This window comes from Echiichthys vipera, assembly GCF_963691815.1.
Source record: "Echiichthys vipera genome assembly, chromosome: 11".
NCBI classification, from domain to species: Eukaryota; Metazoa; Chordata; class Actinopteri; order Perciformes; family Trachinidae; genus Echiichthys; species Echiichthys vipera.
In genome coordinates, this window is record NC_139836.1 from 22,063,040 (window position 1) to 22,083,059 (window position 20,020).

The window sequence follows — 20,020 nt, forward strand, 5'->3', positions numbered from 1 at the left end:
CTGTCTCAGCTTTTTTTAAAAACCTAGACAACACACAAACACATACACACACATACACACACAAAGAACTGATCCAAAGAAACAAGTTGCTGACTTACAAATCCAGTTGAAATATGAGATGCTGACGCACTCACACACACACAGACACACACACACACACAAATGCTCTGCAAGGACAACAACATTCATGCATGCGTCCCCTTACCTTCTCTCAGTGCACGCTCTCCCTCTCCCGCGCAGGAAGTGAGGGATGGGATCAAATGAGAGGGGGAGCGAGGATGGAGGAGGAGGAGGAGGAGGAGGAGGAGAAGGGGATGAGAGCCGGTTGCGAGGAGAGGAGGAGCGACAGCAGGTTGCTGTTGGGTGTTCCTCTGACTGTCTCCCATGGGATGCTGCTCACTCCTGACTTCAGGAGGTGTCTCTTCAGGACTCAGGTGTCCCTTCAGGGCTGTCCCAGCTCCTCTGTGTCCTGGTGTGGTGCAAGGATCCCCAGGCACTCTCCTCACTCTCTGTCTCTCTCAGTCCGTCACACGTGGAGGCTTGCGCTCCTAAACACTGTGTGAATGTCACCCCCCCTCCTCCTCTTTCTTCTTATTTTCCCTCTGTCACTCTTTTCTCTGCTCCTGTTCTTTTCACTCGTGCCCTCTGTAGTGAACAGAGCTCACTTGCAATTCAAATGGGCTCATTTGTGATTGTGTGTGTTTACGTATCTGTATGTGCAATCTTAGAGTGAGTGAGGGAGTGAGTGTGAAGGGGCTGGTGGTGAGGTCACTGAATAGGGGTGATGATGGGGGGATACAGAGAGAGAGAGAGATAGAGAGAGAGAGATGAGGTGATGTAAAAGTGTAAAAGTTAAATACATTAACCATTCTCCGGGAGGTCTTATGACGTCTGTTGTAGGAGAGGGCATCAGACAGCATGTTAGAGGTTACTCTGTCTTTGTGCCTTTAACACTTGTTCTGTCAGTGTGTGAGTGCCTCTAAATGAACATGTTTGAATGGAAGGACAGCCTATCAGATGCTTAATGGATTTACGCAAATGTTTAGTGTGTGTGCTGGCCTGAAAACAACTGGACTTTTGACCTGTCTCTAATGGTGCTGAGGCAGCAACTTTTAGAGCAGCAAAATGTGTTATTTTTTCTATTAAATGAATCGAACAAGAAAATGTTATTTGTATTTTGTAGATATGAAATTAAAAAAAAAAGAAAAAGAAGATCATCACTTGGTTGTGTCACTGATTAATGGTTTGATTTGAACTTAATATAGAATCAGTTCTTTACTGTAAGAAGCTACTTAGAGCTCATGTATAAATTTAAGTTTTGAACATCATTAATAGTTTTATAAAGTGTATTAATGTGGTGAAACTGCTATTTGTGCCCTCAAACGTGGATAACAGATCTATTTGGGATTTCAGTGGATTTTGGGATGTTGCTGGATTCATTATCAGAAAATATGAATATTTTGAATGTGAAGTTTACTGAAAGATGGTTTGGGCGTTCATGTCTTCACATTTCAAATACAAAAAATTAATAATTGTTATATAAATATATATTATTTGACAGTAAACTACAAACAACCCCCCCCCCCCTCGCTTTTTTATTAATGCTCTTGCATAAAGGTAATTGCATCCTAGTTAAAGGAAATCAAATAGTTGGCTTAATTGCAAAATCTTAAATTTAATTATTTTAAAGGAATAAATGGACATTTTGGAAAATACTAATTCACATTTTTTTTTTCCTCTTAGCCTTCGCATTCTTGATTTCAGTCTGAAATTGGGGGAAATTGTTTGCGTTTAAGCTAGTATGCTCAGTGGCTTGTGTTTGGTGCCTGGAGCTTGGTTTCAGAGTGAATTCCCCTGTCTGTGGAATTGAAATTAAAACCTGTGCCCCTGCATGTTATAGTGAGGGCACAATGTAATGAACAGGGAATCTACCGGATAGACTACCCATAAAGTCTGTAAACAGCACAGCCATATTGAAGGCTTTATGCCCACCACCTATTAGGTCAAGTGTAGATCTCAGAGGATTGGGGGCATTCATATCAGTGGCTCTCCAGCCCCATGCAGCCCTCTCATCTGCACACAATGTCGGGCCTCATGTATGGTTCTCTATATCCTGGGCTCTTTAATCAGTATCATTAGGAAAATAGAAAGAGGCTCACCACATTGTGTGCTAACTCCCCCTCTCCCATTCTGTGAGAAGGCCTTTTCTCACTCATTCACCAGGCACTTCAGCGTAGGGCTATTGAGGTCGCTCTGAATGGGACCCACTCCACCCAGAGGGAATATTGTCTGACCGGAGGCTAAAATCTGAGAGACCCCCTCCCTGCCTTCCTCTCGGTCTCTGCCTGCAACGCCACTTCAAACAAGACTTAAAAATGTGGCACATGAGTGCTATTAATAAATGTATCACAACTGGTCGTTTTTTTTGAGTGAGGACCCTGTGCTGTGGCTGGACTCTCTTTCAAAGCCACCAGTATTCCTCTCTGTATCCCCTTCCATTCGCTGGCCCACTTTACAGTTCCTAAGAAGTTCTGAAAGTCGGCAATCTGGCAGTGCATGATACGGTGGCTGCTTTTGAAGACTGGATGGTGATTAACCTTAGAGAGATTACTGCACACATACAACTTTGTGTATGAGCTGCTTTCGAACAACTTTTATGCCGTTTTTTAGGGGGGGGGGAATTGATTTGAGAAACACGTTGTAATCTGTTTTCCTAAGACTTTGGACATCTGTCGGACATCTGTCAGACCTGGAATTGATGCACAGGCTTGGGTGACACACACTCGCAAGCTCTCACACACATCCTCTCTCTGTTTCACTGCCATCGTGACTGGCCTGAATATTTCTTTTGATCCGCACAGCTTCTCTCCGCTTGTGTTAGCTTTTAATAATTTATCGACATACAGTCACCGGACAAACTCCATCCGCACAGAGAGCGACAGAAAGTGAGAGTAAAAATTTCATTTGGCATAATTGCATGAAAAGAAACTGCAAAACTGGCCTTTTCATCTATTATTGATGACTGCTTACAAGCCATGCATAATGCAAGGGGCCATCTTTATGACAACCATGTATTAAATATCATGTTCTGAGGGTCGGAGGGTCTTGGTCTGCGTGCTTTCACTGCCACAGTTAGTTGACTTTTGGTACTAATAGTAATAGCCAACATGGACAGCAAGAAAGCAAAGCGAGAAAGAGGGTTTGACAGTGAGAGATGAGATGAAATGGGTGGGGTGCGGGGGCATGAAGGAGGCAGGGTGGGCGTGCTAGCTGACAACGGGTTAACAGGAATTCTTATTTTTAACAACTTGTCATCACCAGCCGCCCATCTGCTTCTGTGCTGTCAGATTCCCTTGGGAATGTGTGTGTATATGTGTGTGTGTGTGTGTGTGTGTGTGTGTGTGTGTGTGTGAGAGAGAGAGAGTGATACAAGCAAGCTATCACGGATCAGATCTCTGATCAGCACCAAAAGAGGGAGGAGGAGGGTGGGAGAGAACAAGGTTAGAGGTGGGTTGCACACAGATATCCCTCTCCTCTAATATCCAAATGGGGTGTGACAGGGGAGGACAGTAGGAACAGAGGTGTGTGTGTGTGCGCGCGCGCGTGCGTGCATGCGTGTGTGTGTGTGTGTGTGAATGTGTATGTGTGCGTGCGTGTGACAGGAAGGTAAAGTAGGATTAGGAGGATCAATCTACAACTGCCCTCTGTGTTTGGATGGGGGATGGAAGGAGGTAGAGATGGTGGTCCAGAGGTAATGAGAGGGAATCTATTAGCACAGAGGAGGGGGGCATGAAGACTCACAAAGGAAAAAGCAGCGGTGAGGAGGAGGAGGTGTGTATGCTATGCTGGACCTCCAGGGGTGGCCCCAATAGCTCGTTTTATTTATTTTTTTCAGATAAAGGAAGTGGTCCCTGGGGAATAAGGGAGCGATTCAGAGGAGATGTTTGTCAGAGAGGAGGTAGTGGGGGGCATGGCATTTTTTACATAGCAGAGAGACAGAACCAACAGCTTGCCGTTCCGCAGGTCACTCATCATTAGCAAATACAGTACCATCTCAGTTCAGTACAGTTAATCTCTTTTGCTTTTGTTCTGTCTTCATGCCTGTTTTCCTCTCAGTTTAGACTTGTTTTTCACTCCAAGACAAACTGCAGCTCTCAAGTGGTCCACTCCAATTTATCACAAGTTCTTGAGTGAAAAATCTGATGGAATGAAAACATCTTGTTTTGATATTCATGATGATGCACTTTCTTTCTGCACGGCATGTAGAGTAAGCAGTCCTCGGTCCTCGTGTCTGCACTGAATCTGCGTCTCACATCAAGAGACATCTTCTTTCAAATGTCTTTCTTTCTCACTCCCCTCATCCTTTAGGCATGGTAAATGTGAAGGCTAATTAGTCCATAGAAGCCAGTCATACCAAAGAACCCACCCCAGGCCACACACACATACTCCTACTGATCTTGTAGCACCAACGCGAGCATCACCACACACACATTCACAAACTAAACAGACAAACAAACAAGATGCAACAAGAGTTTTTAGATCAGCATTTATTATAGATGGTACATGTGTATAAAAAGTCAGCAAGCTGGAATTATGCAAGTTTTTTGACCTTGACGGAGGCCAAGCACTTTAAATATTCTGCAGCATGCCCCGAGATGTTATTTACAGAGTCGGCTATAGAGGAAATGTTTTGCGTATCGAAACCTTTTTTCTTGCATTTCCTCTTCTCCTCAATTCCTCCCACTTTCTCAGCCATCCCTTCCCCCTCTCACTCCCCGTTCTCAGTCTTTCCCTCATTTCTGATCCATTTTTTATGCATTACTCCATTACTCTCAACTCCCATTTACAGTGCATTACCTCCTCCCATCTTTCACGAACACACTTTATACTTCCCTCGCCTTCCTTCAGTCACTTTGCTTCCCTCCTTCCTTCCCTCGCTCTCCTCCAGTGCATTATGACACTTTCCTCTACTTCTCTCCTTCACTTCCTTTATTATCTCTTTGTCTCTGCTCTGGTCACGTCATCCCATGCTAAGCCCTTCTTTTCCCCTTTATCTTTATTTCCCATCTACTTTGTCATTCAGCGTACATCATGCTGTCTGTCTGCACTGCTGTCATCCTCCCTTCTAATTAGTTATTCAATGCATGCCATGTCGTTTGGTACTTATATTGCCTATTGTCTCTGCTCTTTTACAACACAAATGTACAAATGTCAGCTAATGTAATTAACAAGAGTAGCGTTCAGTCTATCCAGACATTTATGTACACACATGAATGCACAGACAACCAGCAGACTTTCAGATTTGATGAGGTTATAAATCACTATGTTACAAGCTGCAATACTGGTGTGAAACAGATGCGTGAGCAGTGTGTAGAGATGCCATCCTGTAGCTTTTATATCAGGTTACTGTGGTGATGTTGTTTTCAGTGAGTTCTTTACAGTACAAAATACATGCAGGAAGGAGGGCATTGGCTGTTCCTCATGTCAAAGGTAATTCTCTTTGATTGTAGGACATAGCTTGCGGGAGCCCATTCTCATTGCTGTGGATGAAACAAAAATAATAATTATGGATTGATTTAACTGGTGATATAAGTGAGACAAACTGAAAGTGTTGGCTTTACTGACTTGGAAAAAGCATGTTTATAACTCTGAAATGTTTCTTGTAGCTATTGGTGTTTAGTTGTTTAATTTAATCCCTACTGAATACTTGAAAGTTAACATTTAAATACAATAGAATTTATAGCACTGAACTATATTTCTTTGAAAAAAAACATCTATCTGAATTAAAGTGCTCAATAACAGTCAATATAAAGCTACAAAAAAATTCAAGTGCTCAGTATTCAGGAGTTTTTTGAAATTCAAATTGTTCAAAGTGCGGTTGCTTGTGTTAACATCTTAATTACTGATCAAATTTGGACACTAAAATTCAAGATAGGAGATTCAGATGTTTACAGATTCTGAGGTACCAAGAATGAACAATCGAGCCTGAACCATTTTGGCTAAAGTAGCTAGACCCTTATAATGAAATAATAATTTCCCTGAAGTCAATAAAAGTCAAGTCATCTTGGCCTCCACTGCAACTATTTTGACCTTTTTCTTTTCTTCTCTGCTTCTCAAAAGTGCATCAATTTTGATGGATGTGCAAAACTAAATTGAGTGTAATCATCATCCAGGAAATGATTTTCCATTATTGAGACCTAATTTGGAGTAAAACTTGAATGTATGGAGAAACATGTATCATAAAGAAGTCTTGTTAAGCTGGTAGAGAATATTTGCTCTTCCTAAACGGCATAAAATACAATAGACTAATTTAAATCTGTTACAGTACAAAGTAAGCTATAACCTTCATCAACATCCATCTGTCACCATAAAGAATTACAGCAACATTGGAAAAAAGTTGAGACTCACACATGAAATGGTAGAACCAGGCCTCTGAGCGATCCACTAGACAGGTTGTCCACTCTTGCAGGGTCACCTTCCTGTTCCTGTTACTGTCACATGACCTGCGAACACAGCACAGTATATAATATAGTGACCTCATAACTCGGGATGCATTCCCTCATACTCTCACACTCTCATGTTGTTACAGTTACTTTTTACAGTACATGCAGTACATGCTCACACAACATGACAGATACACACAGGGATAGTAGAAAGACAGGTATGGAAACAGCTGCGTTGAGGCTCTTTAACAGCCATTGTCTTTCAGTTCACCCTGTAGCGTTATCTCTGAAGGGTACTCCTTCAATTTGTGTTAATCCATGGGCAGCGGGAGACACAGTGGGTAATAAACATTATCATTGCTGGGAATGGCTTGACATTGACACAGCCAGCCCTACTCCCGCAAAATCTGTCACTGCAGACTGGCAGAGAAAAAGGGGAAAGGGGGTGGGGGGGTTGGGTGAGAGTATTGATTGTAGAGAAAGGATGAAATAATGAGGGAAAATGAAGGAAGAATTGACAGGGAGGGAGGCAAAGGATAAGTCGATTTGACGATGAAAGTATGAGGCAAAGAAGGTCGAAAGAAGCACTTCAACGGGAGGAGAAGGATGATGGAGAGATGGTGTGGTCATGAGATCAGAGGGGAGGAGGACACAGGGAGAGGGTGTTGGCATGGAGGCTGAATGGATAGATGGAGTGCAGAGAGAACAGCATGGTGGGAGGTGCAACTTGATCACTGAGCGGGGGCGAAATGCATCGCCGTGTGACATTTTTAACCCTTGGTGTTTCAGTAATTAGCTGGAGAGTAACATGTTGGAAGGGACAGCAGGTTCACATTATGAACCTTTCTGTGACATGAGATGATATGAACATGGTGAACATCACCGCCCTTATGTTATTGAATACTCAGACATCATCATTTTATCTACTCATAAATATTATTTTACAGTTATGAGCAGGCCATATAATCATCTATATGATATATATATATATATATATATATGGTATATACGATATGATTCATCCCATGCTACTCCTGAAAATACATGCAACACTAAAAATGAATCATTAGTTAAAATGTGTGAATGCTATGATGGTATGGGCTTCTGACTTTTCAGTAAAAAAGGTAATCATCATATAATTTCTCAGCCCTGTAGTGTTAGCTGCTGGAGGTGGGACTCACTGAAAGAATGGTGTAGCACAGTGCTCCAATGGCATCCTCTTGTAACGCAGCTTCCTCAGGTCCCTGCGGCTCAACTTGCCATCGTTGTTCTTGTCGAATACAGTAAATCTTTGCTAAGAAGAGATTAAAAGAGAGAAAAAAAGATTATACAGTGGGAAAAAAAATAATCAAATTTTTTAACTTATCATGGCAAAGAATCTCTGTACCATGATGTGGAGTCCCCCAAGGCTCCATCCTTAGACTATGCTTTTAAGTCTCTACATGCTCCCTTTAGGAAGAATCATAGAAAAACAACATCGCTTATCATAATTATGTGGATGATACTCCCCTTTATAGCACTTTCACTGACTGACTATGCTCCAAGAGACTTGCTGCATCAATATATTGACCAAAAAAATGGTTGGATGAAGACAAAGCGGAAATCACTGTCTTTGGTGCTAAGGAAGATAGGCTAAAAGTGGAGGCTCATCTTGACTCCATGCCTTTATTTAAAGTAAGTTTAATGCACCTTTATTCATTGTCTTGACTGCATTTAGCGATCCCCTGACTTTTCATGTAATGCCACCACCAGGTCCAAATTGTATGACCAAATTCCTGCTATTTAACAAATGTTAGCTTCCAACATGCTAAAGTAAGATGGTGAACATCAACATGTTAGCATTGTCATTGTGACCTTGTTAGCATGCTGATGCTAGCATATATATTTTTCTGTCCCTGCTAGTTAATATTATTGAAACACAAAATACCAAATTAAGGCAGAATGCACATTGGAGAGGTGTGTCCTGGCACGAAATGGTCTTATTAAAAAAAAAGTATTATATATATAGTGCACGAGTTTTTTTTTTAAATTTGTTTGAGGCCAGGACGTCAAGGTGGCTGACGGGTGGATATTAAGTTATCCCTTAATTCACCATCTTATTGAATAATTTAGTGATTATTGACCAAACCCTATTTATACATGGGGTTCTTGGGAGGCCCTATCTCATTCTGTGGACGACCACACCGCAAGCAACATAAGAACTTACCACTTACAGTAGATTGTTAGCATCGATTTCTCGCTGGACAATGCATGAAGTACAGTTTGTATAATAGCATGATGACGGTGTCTGGTATCAAAACCAACTTTACGTTCAGTGTTGTATTACACCAGAAGTGAAAGTGGTCCCTTGATATATTCTTCTTCCGGCTATTGTTTATTTGGCATTACATTTTGTTGTGGATATTGATTTCATTCGCATCATAATAAATCATGATTAGTACTCTACAGTTATCTTCTCCCCTTTGGGTGCAGAATTATTGTGTGCCTGCTGCTTAGTCTCACCTTTAGCATGAAAATTCAGCTACCTGTGCAAGTTGTGTCCTCTGGGCGTGGCTGAGACAGCTCTGGGGCGGGGCAGCAGGTACATAGGATTCCCCCATACGACTCAGGAGCAGAAACCAGTCCAGGAGACGATATGGAAACTGGCCTAACTCCTCCTCTGTGCATTTAGCCTTGGGGACTGATCAAGAAGGATAACAGAGCTACTTTGGCAGGCTGAAGTACACAGTGGAAATTGTGCGTAATATCTGTGTGTTTACCCAGACAGGGTCCTGTGTGAGCCAGTCCTGTGCGACGTCTCTTTCTGCAGGCTTCTTTATGCAGCAAACACTCATTCCCATAGGTTCTTCCCAGAACACTGCACACTGGTGCCCTCTGCCTGATCACATAAGCCAATGCTCAAATGCAAAACTTTATGTGAGGTGCACAGCTGGATTAAATAAACTGCTATGATTTCAACCCTATATCTACATTTTTGTTCCTCAGTTATATATATATATATATAACAGGTATATCATTAACAAATTCAAAGGCAGAGACTAAGCAACTTTACATAAAGATAAGGGATACATTTGAGTGATGCTAGATTAAAACAGAAAATGATTAAATACATGCAAAGTAAATACTTGGTGCGGATATCGTGAGGTGTTTACCATGGACAGGATTGAGGACATACACACTTGGGGACGAGGACTCCATTTTCCTCGACCACCTGGCACCAAGAGCCCATTGGACTGTGGCATTTCAGCAGCTCACAAAGCTTTTCTGAAACAAGAAGAAACATTTTTTGGTGCTCCATATTTTTCTGTTTCCTAGCTCAACATATATTATCTTTGCCTGGTTACATTACAGGCCTGTTCTGATGACCACTTACTCTTCTTTTAGCACTTATTGAAGGTGTTTTGGACGCGAACATTGTATAAATGTCTCATGAGGGCATATTTAAGTGGAGTGGAGGGTGGAGGATGAAAAAACTAAGTAAATTAGAAGAAGAAAAAGTAAAGCAACCAGCTGTTAAATTATTGTGATACATTCCTTCTAAGGTTAAGTCTAAATGTATCATATTGCAAATTCATGTATAATAAATACATAGATCATGTTTGCTTGTAATTTCTTTTATTGTATTAATATACTTCTATCTTTTATTGGGACGGTTTCTGACAGTTTTTAGATGGTGACTTGATTGTTTACCAGCTATGTAAACACCACATTTTTAATTTCTTGATGTGGAAAAAATATTTTCTACGGACCATGGTGCCATTTTAGAACCTTGGACTATATGAATACATTTAAAATGACATACCTACTGTACTGTACATGAAACTCTCACCTGGCTCCACTCTTCCGATATACGGTCTCAGGCTCTCCTCAGCTTGTCTCTGTCTGCGCTGAGCTCTGCCTCCCTACACACACGCACACACACACACACACACAGACACACACATGCACACACAAAATTATCTCTTTTCACAGGCATGCAATTAACTCAGGTATGACATTTCTTGGGTTTGTAAACCTGTTTGGATCATGAGTCAAAATGGTGTGTCCACACATGAGAATAATTTCTAATATTATCTAATCACTGTACTGTAGATGACTAAAAATAACATGAAATGAACCCACAATGAAAATGGTATGTGTTCTATATTCACATCCATCTCCCTTCATACGCCCCAGATCCAAACTTTGTAATGAGTGCCAGGTCCACATCTGCCCCTTAACTTTCCGACCAGACCAGATGGAAAACAGGTGCAATGCTGAACCAAAATACTGGAGCCATTCTTCTATATCTCATGAGTTTCTATATAAACACCTATCCACAAACAATCCCCATGACTGGAAAAAATGTGCACTATCTTACATTTCCATGTGATCATTTGTTTGCAGTCACAACCCTGCTCATGAAACAATCTGAGGTCATGGTTCAGGTTTTTATGAACATTTGTGCCCAATTACTTTGGAGTTCTTTTATGCATATTCAACCAATTTCAGCAAATGATGCAACGTTAGACTCACCGTGGTTGAACAAGTGTGAAGACTCAGGAGAAGAAACAAGGCAAAGGTCAGGCTCATCTTCATGGCTGAAACATCCTGAAGTGCAGAAGGAAAAAATTGGACTAATTTACATTGCAAACATAGCTGTGGTTAGTATCTCTATGAGGCTGAAAAAGAAAACATATACATATTTGAATCTATTTCCAACAGCTCCCCCTGATACATTTATATCAATTACATTTCATTTTAAATCTAAGAAATAAATAGGTCTGAAGGACTATCAGTTTACTGAGATAATGCTCTGATAATAGAGGCATTTATCTTCTTACTTCTGGTGTCATTTACACGACAGTTACTCTACTTCCAATCATATCGAATGATGTGGCTGGAAACAATGCAGCTCATTGAGTCTCAGGAAAACAATCATTTTCCGTCACAGAGGAAAAAGAGGGTTGAATTACATTGAGAGGACATTCAGCTTTCAGATGAGGAAGTTATTATGGTCTAACGTGTAATTCTCTATTCCCCTCACTGCTCGAAAACAAAACAATAACATCTTACCGGAGCCTGTGTCACTCCTTTCTTCTGTTATTCCCTTGTTTGTGTTCTCTTTCTTTTCCCTGTTCCCAGATACCTTTGCGTATCCGTCTCAAAGGCGTGTATCTGTTTTTTTTTCTTCGTCAGTCTTTACTTTTTTCTTTTCATTTCATCCATCTATTTTCACATGCTTGCCTTATCTAACCCCTCCTCTCTGCTTTTCCCTGTCTAGCTGACTTTCTACCCTTCACGTTAGCTCCTTGATGATTGCAGCTAAGTGAGTGAACAGATATCTGAACTCAGTTGAAGGTATTTTGCAGGTGATGTTGCTGAGATATGGGGCAGAGTAAAGGGGAGCGGTACTTACTGAGAAAGAGAGTAAAAGAGTGGCAGAAAGGATGAGTGGAGTGGTTTTCATTTAAAGCTGGCTGTGGTCCACCATGAGATTCACAAGCCAGAGAGAACATATGGTCACTCTTCTTTGACTTTCTCACATTCAAACTCCCTTCATAATTCAGACACACCCACAGGTAAAAGAGGATTAATGGCTTTCAAAGGCAATAATGTGGAAAAGACTGCCCTCTAGTGGCTATAGGGGTTAATAACACACAACATGACTCATGCAAAAATTCTGTGAGCTGACTGGTAAAATCAGCACATGTATTTTTAATCAAAAGTCTATCGGTCTGTTGTTGTTGTTGTGGTTGTTGTTTTCTCTTAAAAATAGGACCAGAATTCTGTGAACACTTTTGGTTTTAAAGTTAAAGTGGCTCAGTGACATCATGCTTTAAACATTGTCCCTGGGTAAGCTCCTCTCAGTGTGGAAGAAAGATTAAATATTAAAGTGATGAGAAAACAAAATATATGCATTAGTAAAACGGGAAAAATAATAAAATAAATATATCCTTGGAAAAAATAGTGTGTGTATGAAGGCAAACAGCAGGTTTGTTAGTGCTGTGTTTGATGTGATTTAGGGTAATTAAAGGCAGGATTGCAAAGAGCAATTGCCCCAGGGCCCCAAAGGCCTCATAGTCAATGGTATATCAGATGGCTTGTGCTAATTTGAGTAATTGTAAATTTGTTTGTAAATATATATATATATATGTATATAATATATACAACCAAATTAAACTACATGTCTTGTAAAGTTTACCTGACAGACATGAACACAAACTTGGTGTTAATAGGGGCCAAGCGCTTGCTATTTTTGTAAGGGGCCCTGCGCACTAACCTAACAAACGTAGCCTTAAAATGAAAACCAATTCCCACAATAACAACATCTGCTATGGGGGGATCATCATCATTAAGGGTCAAGTCTAGCAAGGTAATACTAGCCTAGTGCTTATAAAGGACTTTGTACAACAACTGAAGCATGACTGATGTTTTTATAAAAACATTCTTAGGAATGCATGAGTCTAAAACAACCGCTTCTGGGGTGCTTTGAGGCCTAAAATCTTGATGTTTTTTTAATGTTGTCACAACAATAAGAGACTATGTCTTTAGGCAGCACTCTCTAATGAGGCAGGCTTTAAAAGGGGGTTTAAAGTAACAGTTTCTTTATTAGTGTTTAATAAAGAATTGTCTTTATATAATGATTTATAATGCTTTTTACTGTAGATCAGGCATAAACTATTGCGGCTGTGGATCATTTCAGAATATTGTGTAGGACTATTTAAAAAAAAAAGATTACATTGATCGATGCATTAATGTGTACAACACTTTAATGTTGTTGATGGTAAAAGGGTACGGCTAATTTAGGTACAGAGGCACTGCTTCCCAGCAGGTAACTTCTTGGGGCCCCAGGCCAGTAGGGGACCCAAGGGCTGACAAACTTTAAACTACGGCAGTGACAATGTGCAAAGTTTCTGCCTCTCCTGTTGGAAATGTTTTTTTTGTTGTTTTATCCCATTGCAAGTGATGAGGGGCCCCCTGGGAATTTTTGCCTCTGGCCCCAAAAGACTCTAGAATCACCACTGGCTAGGGAGCTTGTGAATCCCCCCACCCCCAGGGAATCATATCATATCAAGTCTTAACCTATAATAATAAATGTATTGATTTGTTTGTATTATCAATATGAAACAAAGTGACTAAAGTTGTCAAATAAATAATAGTATCTGCCTCTGATTTGTAGAGAAGTACAGTATGTACAAAGTAGGAGAAATAGGCTACTGAAGTACAAAAGGGATACTTTAAAATTATAGACTTAAGAAAATGTAGGTTACTTTCCACCAATGACTGCTTTCTTCCGTCTTCATTGACAAACATGGATATAATGCCGATAAACTAATATGTATATATATATATATATACATATATATATATATATACATATATATATATATTATATGACGATATTCACATTACTATAGATATTATTATAGTTACTGGAAGTGTTTCTGTCTCTGTCTATGTCTCTCTCTGTCCATCTGTCCGTCTTTTCTCTCTTTCTCTCTCCTTTTCTTCCTCCCCAACCGGTCAAGACAGATGGCCGTCCTCCCCAGAGCTGGGTCTGTCTGACGTTCCTGTCTGTTATAGGGAAGGTTTTCGTTGCATTGAATTGAATTGAATAAACAACAGCGTCTGTACATCTTTTGAGTCAGATCACAGAGTTTATGATGATTTAACAGCTTTTTTGTTTGTCCATTCAGATATGGAAATAGTGTTTAATATTGGCAGCAAGCTCAGGAAAGCTTGGCTTTAAAAAAAAAAAGACTCATGTCAACACAGTTTGGTTCAAATAATGCTCACATTTATCACATAATAATCTGAATATATTATACATTTCTATCATTTTCAGTGAATCCAAACAATACATTTCTCCAAAGCAACAACAACCAAGTTTCGTTGAAAAGGGGGTATTTAAAGAATGTAGACTCCGTAAATGAAATGACCACTAAACATACAGGCACAACTCTTAGAAACATTAGCACGCAGATGCAAATGAAGCAGCACGTTGACATTAGCACGCGGTGTCGCCCTTTGAGACCCAGGTGGCGTCAGTAAACGCTCCGCCCTGCTGGAGGCGAAAGGATGACGTCGCAATGATAAACTGCTCTGGGAAGTCTGTCAGGACTGCACCGTGCGCTCGTCTCTGCTGTTGTTACTTTATTTACAAGCATGGGAAGTGATTTTGTATGAGGATTTACCAGAATTCACATGTCCGGGTGCTGTTTACGTTTACCCGTCGCTTCACGGACCGTCTTTATGTGTCGGAAATCTCGGTTTCATCAGTTGGTCGGTTGTTGACACCGTGACAGTTGACCTAACGGCTCAGTGATACAGTAGCTTCGGGCTATTTTAACCTTAAAGTGGAAATACCTCATGGAAACACAGCAAAGTGTGTTTATTTTACAGTCGCTTGTGGTTGTTCAGGACTGAACATAGCAGGCTACGGAGCAGACTTGATGTTGGCGTGTCAAGAGGGAAGCTTTTCGTTGAACTTGCCTAATGAATGGGCTTAACGTCAATGCATCTTAACGTTTAACGCGGTTTTAAACGGAAAGTTTACTTCACAACATGTTATTCGCAAGACACCGAAGAAGTGGACCGTTTACTGACCCATCGCCGAGGCTGTGAACATGATTTTAACAGTTTAATTCAGGTAAGTCAAATCATATTGGATCCTAACATGGATCAGACTATAGGGCAGAGATCTTCAACAGGGGGCCCGGGACCCCCAGGAGGTCCTCAGAGTTACTGCAGGGGGTCTCGTTTTTGTAACATGAATGCAACGTAGTATTATTAGCAAAGATACATTTGTGAAAAAAATACATTTACACAATCCTGATGATAGGCTTACTGGATATAATCACTAAGGTAGCCACTGAGGTAGCCATGCACAGATACAATTGAGCTGAAGGATTCAATGTGCCTTCATAATGTTTGTTTAACATTAACACCAGATATAATAATATATGGATATGTTAATATCTGTACTTGTAATACCATAATATTGTATGCACCATAAAAAGCAGTGTGTATAGCTGCTTGGCCCAAATTCAATATGCAACTCAATATAATACAATATTTGTAGCAGGGGGTCTCTGCATGTAGGATTTTATGTTATGATTGTGACAGTCAAATGATGGGAAAGCAATGAGAGTTAGCCTACTGTGTAGCAATATTGAACATGTTTATGTAGCATTAGCCTATAAACTACATCTCCTTATTTCTTTTTGTAGGTAATTGAAGATGATAGCTATGTATTTCTTATTTTTATTAATTAAGCTGATGACAAACCACTCAAAGGATCCTTTGGCGAGGTAGACTCGGTGATGCCCACTGAAGCATAAGAAGCCATGTTTTCTAACGTCACATCATCACCCCCACAGTCATGACATGCTCCGGGAAGAGTTACTGCTCCATGAATGAGGTTGACTAGGCCATTATGTAATAAGCATATGCACATGTACTCATCTTATAACAAATACAATATAAAATAAGGTGTGCAGACTTATATCATAGATTCATTGGAAAAATATTGCAGTATTTCTGCTCGACAAATGTCACAGTCTCTCTGTACTTGAGGGGAGTGTGTTCCTTATGCACATGTCAGGATTAAAGGGTAACTTAAGATGACTCATGAGCCTTCATGCTTCACTCAGACAGGAGTTCAAATTTAACCAGGGTTTTTATAACATGCAGTGCAGCCTCACATATTCAGATTTTTGTACCACAACTGAAGTTGCTGTCAGTCAAGTCTCATAACTGTGTGTGTGTGTGTGTGTGTGTGTGTACGCTCGCACACACCATTATTTTATGCTGTGGGATATTACAGCCCAGACAGTGCAAAGTGCCATGGCATCAACGTGCCGGCACACATTAGGATACGGCATGACTAACTGCCCTTAGTGTAAGTGAGATGGACACTCCTCTAATGTGCTCATTGTTTGGGTGGGGTTGCATTTACCCATACACACACACACACACACACACACACACACACACACACACACACACACACACACACACACACACACACACACACACACACACACACACACACACACACACCACACATACATACACATGTAAATCCAATTCCATATGTGTGTTCCTTTGGCACCTGTTGGCATAGGTCCTGGAGCGCCACCTTGGCTGAGGGTGTGTTTACAATCTAACCCCCCCCCCCCCCCCCCAAACAACAGCTGACTGTCTGCACTATGTGCCTGTCTGCTAAAGACCCCCCAGATTGCAGTTGAATGTGTGAGGGTTTTCCCAGACTTTGTCTCAGATGTCTGCCTGTCTTAATGTATGACTTGACCATCAGCGTCTAGCAATGCTATAATACACATTACCCTGCATACTTACCATTCCACGATGCTGTAATGCCCCTTAAGGGTAGCCTTGAGGCAAACAGATAAGATATGCTTGATTGAGGCTTTTTAAAGTAACACGTGTTGAGTATTTTCAATGGTAATGCCAGATATCACACTCCATGGTAGTGTGTGGAGGTCAAGGTGAGTGTTAAACGTGCTTTTACACATGACATGTCGGCACTCATCCTTTCTATTCTAGTTTTTTTGTATATTGTCGTTTCTCATTTATTGAAACAATACCGATGCGTAATTTCCTATATTTTTCTGACTATCTGCATCTTTCTGCAAATGCTCTACCCTGCTGATTAATAGTTCAAATTCAATTAGGGATCTAATAGTTGAGTACTTAAAATGCCTAGTGATCAGGTCATTCAGGAAAATGTATTGTGCTGTGCACATTTTCATGTGTGTGTTGTGTTCAGAGCCTAGAGACTTGTTTTTGACTTTGACTTTTCTCTGATCCGCCTTGCCCTCTACTCTCTCTGTATGTGGTCTATCATTAGAGCTATTCTTAGCCATGCTTATCAGTTCCCTTGGTAAGACCACAGATGTTTAAGGGCTTGGAATAGCTCAGAGTGTAGACACAGGATCTCAGATGCACTGACACAGGGTCAGAAGTTGACAGGTGCTTTGGACAAAAACACCCTTCAAAAATCCAGAAATGCCTTCAAATGAAAAAACAAAGATTTCTCTAACATATGGAGCACTATTTGCATGTTACCTCATTCACATTTCACTTTACCATTGATTCCCATGTGTCTCTGGGAGTCTTTGAATAGGCAATAGATGTACCCTGAACTGAAGTAGTAGAAATTTTAAAGGCAGAAATGTGACTTCAATAAGTCAATAGGGAAAAGATAGTAAAATATGGTAGAGGAAAAAAGCTATACTTTGTAAAGCCCTTCCATAATTTGTGGAAGATGAATACATTAAACATTAAAGTTTTTATCTAAAATTTGTATCAAGGGTGATAAATGTAGAATCACATTTGTCATATAGTGGGTGGCACAATTTTTACCTGTTAAATTACATCAGATTATTTGTTGAGTTCTGCACAGAATGCAGCACTATTATAGGGAATGGGTTAAGTGTTTTTCACTGTTTATAAGTCCCTCTGTTCTTTTGCTATGAACAGTGTGTTTGTACAGGTGTTGTTATGAACACAGTGCAGGGTTGTAGCAGCAGATGTGTTGGCTTGATGAGTTGCTTGAACAGTTGCTGAAATGTCAGAAATATTGGACTAGAAATGAAAAAAATGTAAAAAGGCCTGTTACACGCGGGCATTTTTTTTTCCGGAAAAGCACAGGTGTTCCTAATAACATTAGCCAGCACTCACCATATTTGTTGGATAATTATAATGTGCATAATGTAAAGCTCCTACGTACCCAAGGTACACCTACACAGGTGTTTTCACTTTGTCTGATTAGACCTCTTGTCTGGACTGTGTGGGCGTGTCTACAGACTATGCTTGATTGATATCCAACTTCCATCTCTGCCCACCTCTACCTGAGCAGAGGCCTAATTAACTATAAGTGGAAACACCTGTGCGTGGACTTAGAAATGAAGAGAAAGCTGTAATTTGTATACATTATGCAGATAAGGAAACGTGCTGTTGTTTGTAGAAATTCATTTCCTACCTACATCATTATTTTCATCATTATTAGTGTTGCTCACCGGATGTACAGTGCTGAGATAAAGTGACATGATGTCGGCCTCTTCTGCTGACACAGGGCTTTATTTCTATTGTCAGTACATCATGTGATGTTTGAACTGAATGCTGTCCCTATATTGAGCGTAGAAGCGTGGCGTATCAGTGTGCCTCACCAGGTGTCTGCACTTCAATTGTGGTTCATATCAGTTTATGATAAAGATGAATGAAGTATGTGACCCTGCTTCATCCATTTCTTCGATCTTATTAGCTTGTGGTAATGCAACTGCATTGAGCAGCAGGCCACAGGTTCATTCCCCTTAGAAACCTTTACACTAATCCTTTAAGGCTCTGAGTCATGTGATATTATTGAGTTAAATGTCCCTGGTAGGACAACTCATGTGCTTGAGATTGGGTGCTGTGTTTTGCAGGTGAAAGTTTGCTTATAGCTTCTCCGCACAAAATCGGCTGAGTCACTCTCAATCCCAGTATGTGACCTGCTGCAATTTGCATGCATCTGTTCAAAATAGATTTACTTCTCAGATTATGTTATGGTTGATTGCCAGAGCACTTAATCATCACTCATGTTATCGTACCAGTTTCATTTTCGGTCTGCCGTATTATTGTCATTGCTTAACTTTAATTTAACCCAGGATAACAGAGGGGATTTCTTGTGAGTTTAAGCTCTGGATCTGATAGCTGAGGTGTCAGATTGTTTTATGTCTATGGGAGTTACCTGCACAGCCAGGAACTTGATATTCAAAGATTGTGTTTGCATGGCAGGTTCAACTGCAGCATCAGACATCACCATATGTCGCCTTTCTTTGCTCAAAGCAATTTACACAGCATCCAGCCACAACTGCCACCAATGAGTATTCAGCCAGTTTATCCCAGAAGGCTCCTGAGGTGACTAGAAAGGCTACTCTCTTATTTTTTACAGTCTACGGTTGCTCTTTTGTATCAAACACTCTTTTGGATAGGCTTCCCTCTACTTTCATCAGCTTCGTCAGTTGACCTAGTGGCTCTAAACCCCGTGAACATTGGACACAAAGGCATGGCATTTGATGGACGTTAACCACCAACTGTGGCCTTATTTGATGTGAGGAGGCCTTGTTGTCCCTGGCATCATGTGAGAGTGTTTGCCAGTTACTGTACAAACGTGCTGCCTAAGAAAATAATAAAGATCGGGGGTGCCGTTAAGAGAGACAGCCTGATGGGGTTAGTAAAAAGGAATGAGGCACAGGAAAAGAGGGAAGTTGGGCATAGAGGAAGTAGCAATGCATTGTCCATTCACAGAGGATAAATCCACCAGGAACATGTCTATTAAAAGCTTAGTAGTTATACAAAGTTTCATGTTCAGGTCCTTTACATAAGTTAGGGTTTAGGAGGGTTAATTCAAATGCCCAGTAAACAGCACAGCGGGTAGATTAACTGGAGATGTTTCAGTGGAACTCACGTGTCAGTGTGAAGAAAAGCGGTTGATACAGCATAGAAAGAGATGTCATTGTTCTGGTATCAAAGAAAAGCTTGGGGGAAGGCAGGCGTTTGCTGAACTGGGCATAAACTTTGCATGTGACCCT

The 20,020-nt window shown here is 40.7% G+C and overlaps 2 protein-coding genes across 2 annotated transcripts in view; one reads left to right on the forward strand and one right to left on the reverse strand.

The window, feature by feature from the left end:
- Positions 1-5,419: 5,419 nt before the first annotated feature.
- sparcl2 (SPARC-like 2) lies at positions 5,420-11,617 on the reverse strand. The gene is made up of 9 exons (XM_083922693.1): positions 11,499-11,617; positions 10,959-11,033; positions 10,273-10,345; positions 9,596-9,707; positions 9,203-9,321; positions 8,969-9,123; positions 7,625-7,737; positions 6,409-6,503; positions 5,420-5,540 (listed from the first exon to the last, which is right to left on the reverse strand). Exons 2-9 carry the CDS (start codon positions 11,019-11,021, stop codon positions 5,485-5,487), a joined length of 786 nt encoding a protein of 261 aa, XP_083778819.1. The 5' UTR covers positions 11,022-11,033; positions 11,499-11,617; the 3' UTR covers positions 5,420-5,484.
- A 2,975-nt stretch (positions 11,618-14,592) lies between these two features.
- ccser2a (coiled-coil serine-rich protein 2a) overlaps positions 14,593-20,020 on the forward strand; it is a gene marked incomplete at its 3' end in the record, with an annotated part of 50,242 nt that continues 44,814 nt past the window's right edge. Inside the window, exon 1 of the mRNA XM_083922462.1 lies at positions 14,593-15,075. The remainder of the gene's footprint in view (positions 15,076-20,020) is intronic.

Excerpts from the sequence above, each read along its gene's own strand:
- sparcl2 (XM_083922693.1), bottom strand. The coding sequence starts at position 11,021 with ATGAAGATGAGCCTGACCTTTGCCTTGTTTCTTCTCCTGAGTCTTCAC. Across the intron at positions 9,322-9,595 it reads TGTCCTCAATCCTGTCCATG|GCAGAGGGCACCAGTGTGCA; the intron begins GTAAACACCTCA and ends TTATGTGATCAG. Across the intron at positions 5,541-6,408 it reads CTGGTTCTACCATTTCATGT|CAATGAGAATGGGCTCCCGC; the intron begins GTGAGTCTCAAC and ends TTTCATCCACAG.